The 13,500-nt window shown below is 35.6% G+C and overlaps 1 protein-coding gene across 1 annotated transcript in view; it reads right to left on the reverse strand.

Annotated features, from left to right (window-relative positions):
• LOC129223147 (potassium voltage-gated channel subfamily H member 6-like) overlaps positions 1-13,500 on the reverse strand; it is an 81,795-nt gene that overhangs the window by 23,742 nt on the left and 44,553 nt on the right. The window contains exons 6-8 of the mRNA XM_054857715.1: positions 12,431-12,624; positions 10,220-10,295; positions 5,954-6,235 (exon numbers count right to left, since the gene is read on the reverse strand). Coding sequence (XP_054713690.1) covers positions 5,954-6,235; positions 10,220-10,295; positions 12,431-12,624 — 552 coding nt within the window. The remainder of the gene's footprint in view (positions 1-5,953; positions 6,236-10,219; positions 10,296-12,430; positions 12,625-13,500) is intronic.

A 13,500-nucleotide genomic window follows, 5' to 3' on the forward strand; every position in this document is an offset into this window, starting at 1 on the left:
GTAAGAGCAAAATTAAAAACGCATGGTAGTTTGACGTAGAAAATCTATTCAGTGGCAGTTTAAACCTAATAAATATGTTCAAAGCATTAATTTGAAAATTTTAAAGCAGATTTAAGCGGAAGATACAGTGGCTCCCAAAAGTCTTCGTACACCTACGACTTTCAACGAAATAGGCCCCAATCCATTGGTTAGAATTAATATTTCGGAATAGGTATTTAATTATAAAATCTATGATCAGTTTTTAACAAAACTACATGAAAAGTTTTTAAAAAATATTAAAACTTAATTTTTTTAAAATCAAAAACCAAAAAGTGCCGGAAATTTTATCTCACAGAAGTCTTTGTACACTTTATAAAATGTCTATATATTATTGAATAATCTAACTTTTGATTAAGTTATTAATTAGTAGAATATCATGCAGTATTCATAACACCTTTTAAACGTCTGGGAACGGATTTCATTCTTTTTCTTTCTTTTTTTTGCGTAATTTCTGAGTAAGTGTTCAACCACACTTCGAGTCTCACTGTTTCTAACTCTATTTTTGTCTTAAAGCCCTATTTTCGTAATCTAGCCTCCAGATATCTCTAAATACGTTACATTAAGTTAAAATCTGGAGATTAAGAGAGTATTTTCTAAACTTAAGGACAATTTTCGAGGCACTAGACGCAAACGTTGAAAACCGTGTGCTTCTTATCGTTATCTTGATAAAAAACGAAGTTGTTTCCAATAACCAAATTTTTGGCTAAGAGTTCAAAATTGGTTTTTAAAATATTTAAAGGAACAGCATGATTCATTATTTCATCAAAAAATTACAAACTACCAAATCCTGATGCTGATATGCACCCTCACGCTAGGACACCTCCAACGTCCTGATAAACTGATCCAAATAAGTTCTTAAGATTAAGTTCCTAATTTTTTCTTCTACTTACAATTATACAACAATTTAACCAAAAATGTTAAATTAATGTTTATCCGTAAGTAAGACATGATTCTAAAATGATTTTAGCTTATTTATCATTGATTTTGCGACGAAAAGCGTAAGCTTTCTGTTTTACGCACGACCAAGAAAATTTCTGCGGGAAGAGGTCCCATTTATTCCAGCTAATCAGAGAACTTGGCGAACAATTTTAGGTGAAAATTAAATGTAAAATGTTTCATTTAACTCTGCAGAAACTTTTACAACACTCAAATGTGTATTTTTCATAATTTTTTTAACTTTAAATCTCCGACCACGTTTTGTCAACTTTGCCGGTTGACCTTTTCTTACCTTGTTTTCGGTCCGATTCCTTTCTTTAAAGCATTTTATCGAGCACTTTACTATACAACCAAATAAATTAACTAATTTAGAGACATTTCAAACCAATTTACCACTACTGTGGGAAAAAAATTCAAACTTTGAATGGTGTTTGCTGTTTTTTACGAATACCAGCCTTTTTACAGTAATAAGCACAATATTAAGGAATAAATAAACAAAAAATTAAAGCCAAATGACTTATAAGGGTCAACACAATGCAAAAATATTAATAAAACGACATATGATAATTTTAATCATGAATCTATTCGAAAATATTTGAGTGTACGATGACTTTTGTGGCGTGTTATTTCTCTGTCTCTTCGTTTTCTGACCCATTTCGAAAAAAAAAATCCGTCAATATTTTGAAAAAACCAATGGGTTGTAGTTAGAATGACATAGAAATGATGTGAAAAAATATTGAACTTCATATTCGAATTCAGTTTCGAGTTATTTTGGTTTTACTAAAAAATTTCAAAGTGTACGAACACTTTTGGGAGCCACTGTATATTGTCTGTGTTACATTTGTTTTTATGTTTATACATGAGTGTCTTAAATAATTTTCAAGTGATGGAATTTTGGTCATGAAGCAGAAATAATAACAGACGACAACTCCAACTTAAAATTGAATTAAAAGATTTAAAAAAAAAAAAAATTCTTTTCTTGGGTTTCGAGCTTTTCAGAGAGAAGCAAAAGACGCTTGGTATCAAATGACATTAGTTCCCGTTTCAAAGCTTTAAAAATGTCTATTATTTTAGAAGAAAACATTGGATAAGGAATGCAACGGGTTAGGGGAGACAGGGGACAGTTGATCCCGTTTTTTGTTCGAGTTCATAACTTTTGTTGAATCAATGGAAATAAGCAATCTCACGGTACATATTTAGAAGTCTTTTTATTATCAAAATGCTTCAGTTATAAAATTTATTTAAAATAATTCAAGACAATTTAAAATTACTTTAAAATATTTTGAAATATTTTAAAGAAACAAAAATTTGGAAAAAGGATCAAATCTTCTTTATTCAAATTGGCTTGATCCTGGGTGAAGAGGAAGGATACAAGATAAGCATTCATTAGTGTGACATGTTTATTATTTATTCATTAAAAGAAATTAATAACCTCTATTTTAAGTAGGGTATTAGAGTAGTAGAGTGGGAACTGAGCTGAATTGAGTTGTACCTTAATTCTCGGTCCTAGCATAAAATATATGTATTGCAGTGGCGTATATATCATTTTAGTTTGGAGGGGGCCCATATAACCCAGATTAGCTCCCCCCCCCCGCAAACTTTTTTTTTAACTTCAACTTTTTTTTTCTGGGGGGGGGGGAGAGCAACAGTGCCCTGATCTTCTCATTTTTTTTTGAGGTGGGGCAAGAACTTCATATTGTCACCCAATGGCGCAACCAAAAAATAGTTTTAGGAGAGCACTGTTAAAAAAATTCTCGCTTTTGGTGAAAGGGGGGTCTCCCCCGGAATTTTTTTGGAATTCTAGTCCTAAGAACGTAGTTTTAGACGGTCTCTGGGTATGTTACGGGAAAGAAAAATTCGGGGGGTGGGCCTTCAGCAGAAATTTTTAGAAATTGAAATTTTAAAAACGCCATTATAGGCTATATTTGTTGACGTTAGTGTATTGAAAAGAAATAGACTTTTTGAAAGTGTACTCGATTGATTAAAAAAAATACAGCGAAATCCATCACCCCTTCGCCTGATGTTTCGAAATTGAAGATCTAAAAACGCAGTTTCAGACTAAATTCGATGATGTTACGGGCAGGGCGGTTCTTCTATTTTGAAATTTTAAGTAATGAAAAACGAAGTTTTAAGGAGATATTGAGCGATACTAGGTGGAAGGATTAAAACGCTCTCCACCTTAAATTTTTCGAAACTAGTTTTTTCATTATCAGATTTCATACGGGAGCAGTCGGACCCTCGTCCGAAATTATTTCGTAATTGAAGTCTTAAAAGCGCGACTGTGCGTATTTGGTAACGTTAGGGGTTCGGGCCATTTTTCAGAATTGGAGCTCCATAAGAGCAATCTTAAACGATTTTCGATGCTTTCATACAGCAAGGCGTTTGGTAATTGTTCCCTGGTAATTTTTCACCATTGAAGCCCTGAAAACGATGTTTGAGAAGCTCTTGAATGGTTTTAGTGGGTGGAGGGGGCTTGCGAAGTGTAGCCTTTTGAAGACTTTCATATTTTAAGAACGGCTAGGAAAAAAGGAAAAAGAAAAATGCGGCGAGGGAGGGAGGGAGGGTAAAAGAAATGGAAGGTGTTGGTAAATTACTTGATCAATAGTCAGCAACTTTTGAAAATTTTTATTTGATGATTGTTTTCAAAAGCAATTCAGAGTGTTTCCAAACATTAGGCAATCTTTGGAAAAAGGAAGAGTTCGAGAATCCTCCCCTAAAAGGTAAAACGCAATTTCAGGTTGTCTTTGGAGACGTTTAGAGGTAAGGAGCGGTTTTAGGGATCTTCCTCTGAAACATTTCAAAACTGGAGTCCTAAAGAAACAATTTCAGACTATTTTTGGTGGTAACCTTAGTGAAAGGTTGTTGGTTCAGGGACCCTCCTCCAGAAATGTTTTGAAATTGATGTCCGAAAATAGCCTAAATAAATGCGTTTTTAGGAAATCAATTTCCAATATTGTTTCAACCGAACAACTGTAACTTATTTAGAATTCCTTTCTGGGAACGAGAGTTGAGGAGAGAAACATTTTGAAGACCCTTCTTTTCAAACTGACTAGAAAGAAAGAAAGGAAGAAAGAAAAAAAACGGGATGGGGAAGCGGGTCAAAGAAAGAGAGGTGAACTTAATTTTCTAAGCAATAAATTGCATCTGTTAAAAATATTTTAACATAAAGATTTCTTTTTGAAAGAATTGAGATTTCCCCCCAATATCTTATTTGCTTTTCTTTTTGTTAAAATCATTTCGCTTTCCCAAGACACGTTCTTTTCTTGAGTAAAGGGTACATTTTTCTTGACCCCTTCTGAATACCATTGCCTGGGCCTTCTAACGCAGGGTTCCCAAACTTTAACGATTCGCTGCACCCTTCAAAAAACAGAATTTTCTCACGGCATGCTAGTCTATAGTTTTACAAACAAATTATTGTTACCATGGACACTTCGCGGCACCCCTCATTTCTGCTTGCGGCACCCAGTTCAAAAATCTTTGCTCTAACCGTTATAATTATTATCATCACTATCATATTTATTTATTTTATTTATTTATTTTTGCTGCTAAAAGTTCGAAAATTATTTGTGAGCAAATAAAATCAAAAATAACTACCCTTTTTCCCCCCGAGATTTTGGAGGGGGCCCGGGTCCACTCAGCCTCTCCCTTATATACGCCCCTGATGTATTGCGCAAATCGTCCATAGAGCTATATTTCCTTCAATTTTACATGTGCGTATTTGCCAACATTTTAGAGAGAAAAAAAAACAGTAGATTCTACTGCAAACAGTATAGATGATTCGTCAGCGACTTCACTTTAAGATTTTAAGTAACATGCTTTTTAATGGCATGAACATAAAACGCAAAGTGAAATACGGATTTTTTTTTTGGAGGGGGGGGGGGGGTAATCTAATTGGCAGCATCTAGCAAAATAAAAAATGCTGGAAATGAAAAATTAAATGATTAGAGCACATTCGCATAAAATTTAGTCCATTAGCCACCCAAAGGAACTGCAGCAACTTAATAATTAAAACAAAATATTAAAAATTTAATTCATGTATATTGTTAAAATAAAAATAAAATAAGTAGATATATGGTAGCATATGTTAAAATAACTTCTAAATAATTAAAATATTTACAAGATGCTAAAGGATTGAAATCTTAAACACTGCATGCAGTTTTTGATGAGGCATACACTTCGCTGAACATAAGCGAGTGGAAAATTTCTAAAAAGTAGATTTTTGTACTAAATCAGTTATAGTTATAAAATAAAAAATATATGTAAAAATATTTGTTCAAAAACGAAAAAAAAGGGGAGGAAAGAGGGGGGGGGGGGATTGTTTCAGAAATAACCGGATTTTTTAGGAGAAACGTCACCTCACACAAATCTGATTGGAGGAAACGGAGCACTTTTGCTGCTACGGCATGGGCTTTTTTGGTGTACTGATTATGTTTAGGAAAATAAAAAGGCGCAGACTTCACAAAAATGCAACTTTGTATCAAGTTGGAGCAGAAAACCAATTTTGGTATATCTCTCTGGCGTAGAATTAATGCGCCTGAGAAGTAAAACCGGTTCTTCAAACCCAACGCTTATGCACTATTTGGAGTCCTAATCTCCTATAGCATTGGTGGTTGAGCAGAAACTACAGGCGCCATCTATTGAGATAGAAGTGAAACATTTTGATGATTGATTAAAAAATTCTTACGTTTTTGCTCTTTGTGCACAAGTTTAAAAGAACTTATAAAAACGGGTGGAAACTGTAAAAATGGAAAATTGGAAGATGGACAGGAAAAACAGGACTACTTTTTAAAAACAGTTGGAGAGTTGGATTATATGCATATGTCGTGTTCTGAACGTTTAAACAAATATAGTGGAATGAACAGCATCACGACGAACTTAAAGTGACCACACATTTTTTTCGTTGTATTGGATATTTCGTTGCATAGGTATTCGTTGTAACGGGATTTCATAGAATGGAATTTTCTGGCTCGACACTCACCTGCTATGGAATGTAACGTCCCCGACCTCTGGTTTTGTCCGAAGTTGAGGTTGGCGGGTGTCACGTCTTGTCCCGCCTTGGTTGGCGAAAATTCGAGAATACCCATGCCGCTGTAGCGGCGCCGGTGTTCTTCTTCGTCACTGGCGTCCTCGTCACTTGAAGGCGGTTTGGGGCGGCGCCGGCGCCGACGCGCGCGAGGGTAGGCGTACGCCGTCGTCCGCGCCTCCTCAGGCGGAAGGATCGGCGTCAGGAGGGAGTTCGTGCGACTGCCCCCATCACCGTCTGGAAAATTAAATAAATAATTTAAAAAAAAATAATTAATTTCAATTTTGACATCTTCAAATCAAATTACGTTTTTCGCAATCATGAGTGTGTGTGTATGTGTATGTATGCGTGTGTGTTTGTGTCTGTGTGCAGGCATGAGTGTGTGTGTGTGTATAGGTGTGTGTATGTATGCGTGTGTATATGTATGCGTGTGTGTATGTATGCGTGTGTGTATGTATGCGTGTGTGTATGTATGCGTGTGTGTATGTATGCGTGTGTGTATGTATGCGTGTGTGTTTGTGTCTGTGTGCAGGCATGAATGTGTGGGTATTTGTATATGTGTGTGTATGAGTGTAGTTGTGTGCATGTATGTGTGCGTGTAGAATATCGAAGCAACTTGGAGATGGTTTTTGCTAAAGGAGCAGCATCGGGAGGGGCCGGTCGACGGTGATGCTGCAGAGGAAGGCGGGGGGAAAATAAAATCATAGGAACGTCATTCAAAGGTCAAATGAAAATAATAAACAATTCTTGATTCTCAAAAAGTACAGGTGTTCCTCGTATGACACGGTTAATGCGTTCCGCGAAGTATCGAATCCGTGTAATACGAGACTTTTTTAAAAATAACATTTTTACTTATTTTTAATTCTAATTATGCATGTGCATGAGAGAAATTATAATATATATATATACACTCAAGAGCCAAAACATTATGACCACCCCTACATTTTGCAATGAACTCCCCTGGATGACGTGGAAGGCACGTGATCAGGTGAAAGTTGACAGCCCAATACAATGCAGGGCCAAGTAGAATAGTATCGATGCACACTGTTCAGTGGACACTGTTGGATATGGGGCTACGCAGCCAACGTCCCACTCGTGTGCCTTTGCCGACCAAGCGACAGCGCCAACTGCGCCTGCGCTGGGCCCGGGAACATCGCGACTGGTCCTTGGATCAGTAGGAGAGAGTTGTCTGGTCAGATGAATCACGTTCTGTCATGCATCACGGCTATGGCTGTGTCCGGATACGCCGTCTTCCGGGCGAACAGTTGCTTCCTCAATGTACAGTAGATCATACACAGGCCGGTGGTGGTGGTATTATGCTTTAGAGGACGTTCTCTTGGACATCTCTGGGACCCATGGTTGTGATATAGCAGACCCTGAATGCCATAGGGTATCTGAACATCATTGCAGACCAGTTGCACCCTTACATGGCCTCTGTTTTTCCAGCTGGAAATTAAATGTTCCAACAGGACAACGCCCCGTGTCACAAGGCTAAAATTGTGTTGGAGAGGTTCGAAGAACATGATGCTGAATTCCAGTTAATGTCCTGGTCGCCTAACTCACCGTATCTCAATCCGATAGAACACATTTGGGATGTAATGGAACGACAGCTCAGAGTTCAAAGACCACCAATTCGCAATATCTCAGATTTGCGTAACAATTGCTTAAACATCTGGTACAATCTGTCTCCGGCCATCTACCAAGGCCTTATGGCATCCATGCCAAGGCGGGTTGAAGCTGTGTTGCGTGCCAAAGGTGGGCCAACTCGTTATTGACAGCTGGTCATAATGTTTTGGCTCGTGAGTATATATATATATATATATATATATATATATATATATATATATATATATATATATATATATATATATATATATAAGATGTATCGTGTTATATCGAAACCAAGTTTCATAAAAACAAAGTAAAAACTTAAGAGTTATCAACCATTAACAGGATGTATTGAACAAAAATGAAATTCCATCTTTTTTAAATTTACATTCGAGTTATAGCAAATCCATGAAGTATTAAATTCAAGTTTCGTACCGTGTAATAACGAAACCGTGTTATAATAATCGAAAATTTGGTACAGTGTAATATCGAAACCGTGTTGTGGAAATACCGTGTTATACGTGGGACGCCTGTACTTGAATTCTTTCAAGCAATTCAAATCACATTTTTTGCAATCAAAATTAAAATAGAAACTTTTAAAATGAAAAAAAGAAAGAGAAAGGTAAAGAGTCACTTAAATCGCTATATACCAACACAACATCCCTCTTTTAAGGTTCACTCGTTACATAAAGCAAAGGAGCAAGTGACTCACTATCTACCAATCACAAGAAAAATAGATGAAGAAACGCCAACCCACTGCAAAATAAAATCAATAAGCAATCTTGAGTGCAGAAAAAAAAATCAATTCTACATGATTCTAAACAGAGCTGCGTGTTATTGTAATTTTAACATTTGAAGTACGTATTTTTTTAAAACTGTAGCTAATTAAAATTACTTTTCCCTCCCTTGCTATCAAAAGGTATATACTGTCCGCCTCTGAGAAGTTGAGCTTTGGCTTTGTGCAAGCCCATTTCTTTCAAGGGAGAGCAAACAGTAAGAAGAGGAATTGTTAGAGTAGAGTTGGGCTACCATCAAACCTTTTGATTTTCAGCCGTTTTTCCTCACCCCTATTTCAGCAAATAGAATCATTTAATCTGCCGGCCAACGGAGATCAACTTGCCAGAGGCGGACAGTATTGCTTTTTTAAATTAGCCTTTTTGCGAAAAAGTAAATAATCCACATAAAGATAATTTGAAAATTATTTTCATGCTGAAAGATGGGTCAATTTCTATTTATTAAAAAAATCAGTGTCAGTCTGTCTGTACGTGCGGGATTTTCTAACTAAGCTGTCACACACTATAATGAAATTATGCATAACTGTAGACCTCATGTGGTTCAATACAATATTAAAGCTGAATTTTAAAATTTGGTCTATTAATTAACTAACTATTATTACTTTTGCTTAATGTTTTGTCTGTTTCACTCTTTTGCACATATTTTCTTTAAGTATAACTTCTCTAATGTATTTGACTCATGGATTCTCGGTTGAATTAAATTCTTCGTGCAATTTCACATCATGACAGCACAGGTACTTTGATTGATAGTTTAATTATGCGCCAACATTCTTGAGTGGAATTGACATCGGGCTTAACTGGGGGCCCACATTGAAGCCATTTCTGGGGATTGTACTAGACCTGCTAAAGGCAATGCTGCTATGGGCATGTAAGCGGCAGGCAAATGGCAATTTACACCACGTTGACTGACCAGCAGTAAAACAACCAATCAAAAAATATCACAATAAATGTCTTACTGTGTAGAGTAGAGAGTTAAAAACGGAATACTGCGAACGCGCGGATATCTTCCTGACGCCTTAATTGTGTTTTTTTTACAGTAAGTCCACATCTAATGTGAAAGTCGTTTTACAGAATACAAGTTCTATTGGAACTACAGAAATGTGTAAGTTTCTGAATGTATTCATCAAAATAAATAAGGAGTGATATCTTTTTAAAAACAAATTAAAGGAAAATTACTTAAAAGCTTTTGAAATATGAAAATTTGTAAGAAATGCCGCTTTTCCAATACTCTTTAAGTTCTAGTTCAAATTAAAGCGCATGCAACTGTCTTTAAAATGATTTATTATGCAACTCTGTATACTCCCATGTAATTTGATTTTAACATTTTAAAGCACCGTAATGTTTAAATTAAAAAAAAAGTGATTACGAATTTTCAAAATTAGTAACCCATCAATTAGGAATAATAGAGTTGAAAAAAACCCCCAAGAAAGAGTAAGATTTCTGGAACTTTCATTAAAATCTAAGATGGTTAGGCTGAGAATAATTTTCTAGTTGATATGACATTTGTTGATCCATTAAAAAAACCGATTATCTAACTATGATCAAAGTATTACGAACAATGACTCAAATGCAGCAACTAATCTTCTATTATCGACCCTAAAATTTGCAATTTTAGTGTATTGGAAGGAGGAGGGGGTAATAAATATGTATATTGTATATGCGTGTAGTGTGTTTTTTTAATAAAAAATTAATAGCCCCAAACTTTATTCACTTAGACTCGAAATATCTAGAACATTGTTAAAATTCATTTTAGGTATATCACACCTAAATTTCGTTAGATTGTGTAACTTATTGAAAAATACAGAAATAAATAGCTCACCTTCGTCTATGGAATCTGGTTCTTTGTACATTTGTTTGTGCCTAAAAAGTTCAGGATCTACACCTGCTTGATCAGTCTGAAAATTAAAAATAACATCATTGTAACAGTCAGAAAAGCTTTAATTAATTATATTTCCGAATTTTAACCAGTTATATGTTAAAAACATCATTGTTTGATGTAATAAACCAATATAAATATCTGCAATCGGCCCCCTGACTCTTAATAAAGTTTATAGCGACGGGAATGCTGCAAATTAAGATATAACAGTTGCATAACCCTATGTGATTCTAAATGAAATTTAATTCAAAATTCGGTCCCACAAAACCACAACAACACAGTAAGAAAAAGTTCTCACGAGCACTATAATGAAAGACCAGTTGAAGGAAAATGAAACTGGAAGACTAAGAAGAAATGGTTAACGCAGTTAAAAAGCATTTAAAGGAATGTAAAACTTCTGCAAGAATTAAAAGACAGGAATGAGTGACAAAAAAGACGAGAAGTATGGACAAAATTAGAGCTAAACTTGAATAGGAGCTCACGAGAGTTCAGTTACATCATTTCAATTGAATCTTATGAGATTTTTACATTTACGATGGAATTCAGTCTGTTTCCCATTAAAATAAGTTCAGGGACCACAGAGTTCCTGCATTTCTTTCGTTAGAACTCAAGCCCAGGACAAAACAATTAGAAAAATGAGCCACCCGTATGAAGGTGTTTAGTATGCGACGAGTTGTACATTGGTTCACCATCCAAAGATTGGATTAGATGTGATGGCTATAAAGGGTGGACTTAAAAGACTTGCACCTCTTACAGTGGCATCGGGTCCTATAACTGTGACAACTATCATGGAATTTAGAAGCGTTACCAAAATTTGTACGAAACAAATTGTTCAGCAAGGCAAATTTTAAAGTTGTGATAACGGTCAAAGCAAAAGTCGTCAAGGCTGTGAACTTTTAACAGTCCTATAGTTGAGGCAAATATAACCAGGCAGCATCGGGAAGACTACTCATATCCTAATCTCAGCATTACGACGCTGCCAGGATAGGTTTGTCTCAACTATAGTTGATTTCGTTTTATATATTTAATCCCACCCGCTTTGCCCCAAAGTCGCTGCTTCAGCTCTGCATCATGGGCAAAGGTGGTTTCGAAAAAATTAACTTTTTTATTGATTTACTCGTTTCAGTTTGCTTTATTGCAAGTAGTCAATGATTGCTATGTTTAAAGTTAAAAATACTAACTTAAGCAAGAAATGTAAAAATTAATAGCTTCTTTTTACAGTCTACCTAACGTATCTGCTTTGAGCTAACTTCTCCTGAGAGAACCAGAAACTCGTTGTCTGTCATCCAGTGTCTGAAAAGGCAACCGTTAAAGCAGCGGAGGTTTGGTGGTTGGACAATCATCATGTTGGACTGACACAGATTCCTCTATGTCTTCGAAAGACGCACTGCGGCTACTTTGAGGCACAGGAATGCGATATTCGCACCCTATGTACACCTTTTCAGGAGTGCGGTTGCACTCATTTAATTTTAAGGCACGATAACGCGAGGTTACATTGCAATCATCTGGTCATATATTTTTCTGGAAAGCATTATTGATGCACATCTATTACAGGAGACCATATCGCCTATTAATTCGGGCAGTAATGATAAGGCCTCCATGTGGTGCGACCTGGGTAATGCCGAATCTCCACATTTCTCCCCTTACGCGATGTTTGATCAGATTTTAATCTGTTTAGCGGCTGTGGGGTGGTAGATTAAGCAGGCAATGGACACCACCAAACCAAATCTTATATCTGAATCCACGGCGTCTAGACGCGTAAGTGATCCAGAACAGTTCTTTGGGGACTAAGGGGCATTTTTATTCACATCCTTTTTATCCAAAAAAGTATTGGTGCGTTCACCATATTGTGAACTCTCTATTAATCCACTCTCTGGGTCGATTCTGTGATCATTGTTTCATTCTATCCAACTTCGATGTGTGTTATAAGTGATCACGCATGTACATTATAACTGTTGAACGGCTGTTTTTTCCTATCATTTTAATCTATACTCAAACCAAACTTCCCTAAAACCTGCCGAACAGTTCTGCAGATAATCGGCCAAATCTGAAAATTCCTTTAGCTTTGAACCCAAGTCTATTTTAGGTTTGCCACAACAGACAATAAACGGAAGAGTTCTAAAAATAGAGACGCATATAAACTGTAATGCTTACATCTCTAAGATTGAATGTGATTTCTAAGTTAGTGGAGAAGGACTCCCAAAATTCTGGATACATGTCAAGCACGTCCAGTAGATCTTCGCGGTTTATCTTGTGCAAATCACAGTACGTCAAGGCACGGACGTTGCAGCTCGACTTGCCGACGGTATTGTAGCTGCAAGGATTCTCTCCGAAAATGTCATCTTTACCTGTTTTAAAAAACAATATTTTTATGTTTCTTCATTGTTATTTTTGAATCTTATTGCTCAAGAAAAGAAAGGAGTCTTTATTATATTAAAAAATTGTTTTTAAAATCAGAGTGGAAACATAAACTTGAAATGACAATTATTGAAATTAATGCAAAAGTAATAAAAAAAAAACCTGCCAATTTGTTATCATATAGCTATTTAGTCATTGCTCAGAATCCAATTCATTCAAAATCAGTTATTGAAAAAAAAAAAATTCTTACGTAGTGCACATGCTCAATTGGTATCAAGATTAAATTTTAATATGTAGAGCAAAAACCTTCCTCACTTGTCAAAAAGAACATTACTTATGAAACTATCCAATATTGTGTGTAATACGAAGGTATATTTAAAACTTCACTTCTCAAAAACCCCTTATACCAGAGGGTCCCAGATGTTATTAAATTGAGATTTTTACATGCCATCTTACCCTATGCAGAAGCATAATTATTCATTAGAAAATATGAAAAAAAGTCCATGTTTTTGAATTCCATATTTGAAGAGAAGTTGCTCTAAGAAAAGCCTATAAAGAGGTCCATGATCCGCAAGGGATCGTAATGATTAATCGGATGATGAACTAACAAATTATTGAACATTTTATTTCAACGTGCCATTAAACTGGACACTGATACTATCATTTTCTTCTTCAAATTAATTTTATTTGATATTTAATCTTTCTCAGATTAAGCTGAAAACACAGCTTCGCACAAAAAATGTGAAACAATCAGGCAAAAGATTTCTCAGTTGAAATACAAAAATTTCATGTCGGTAAATGTGAATTTCAACACTCCATCAAAAAACATCTAGATAAGGTTCCCTGAAGAAAAAGAAAAAAAAAGG

Source organism: Uloborus diversus, chromosome 5 (genome assembly GCF_026930045.1).
Source record: "Uloborus diversus isolate 005 chromosome 5, Udiv.v.3.1, whole genome shotgun sequence".
NCBI lineage: Eukaryota > Metazoa > Arthropoda > Arachnida > Araneae > Uloboridae > Uloborus > Uloborus diversus.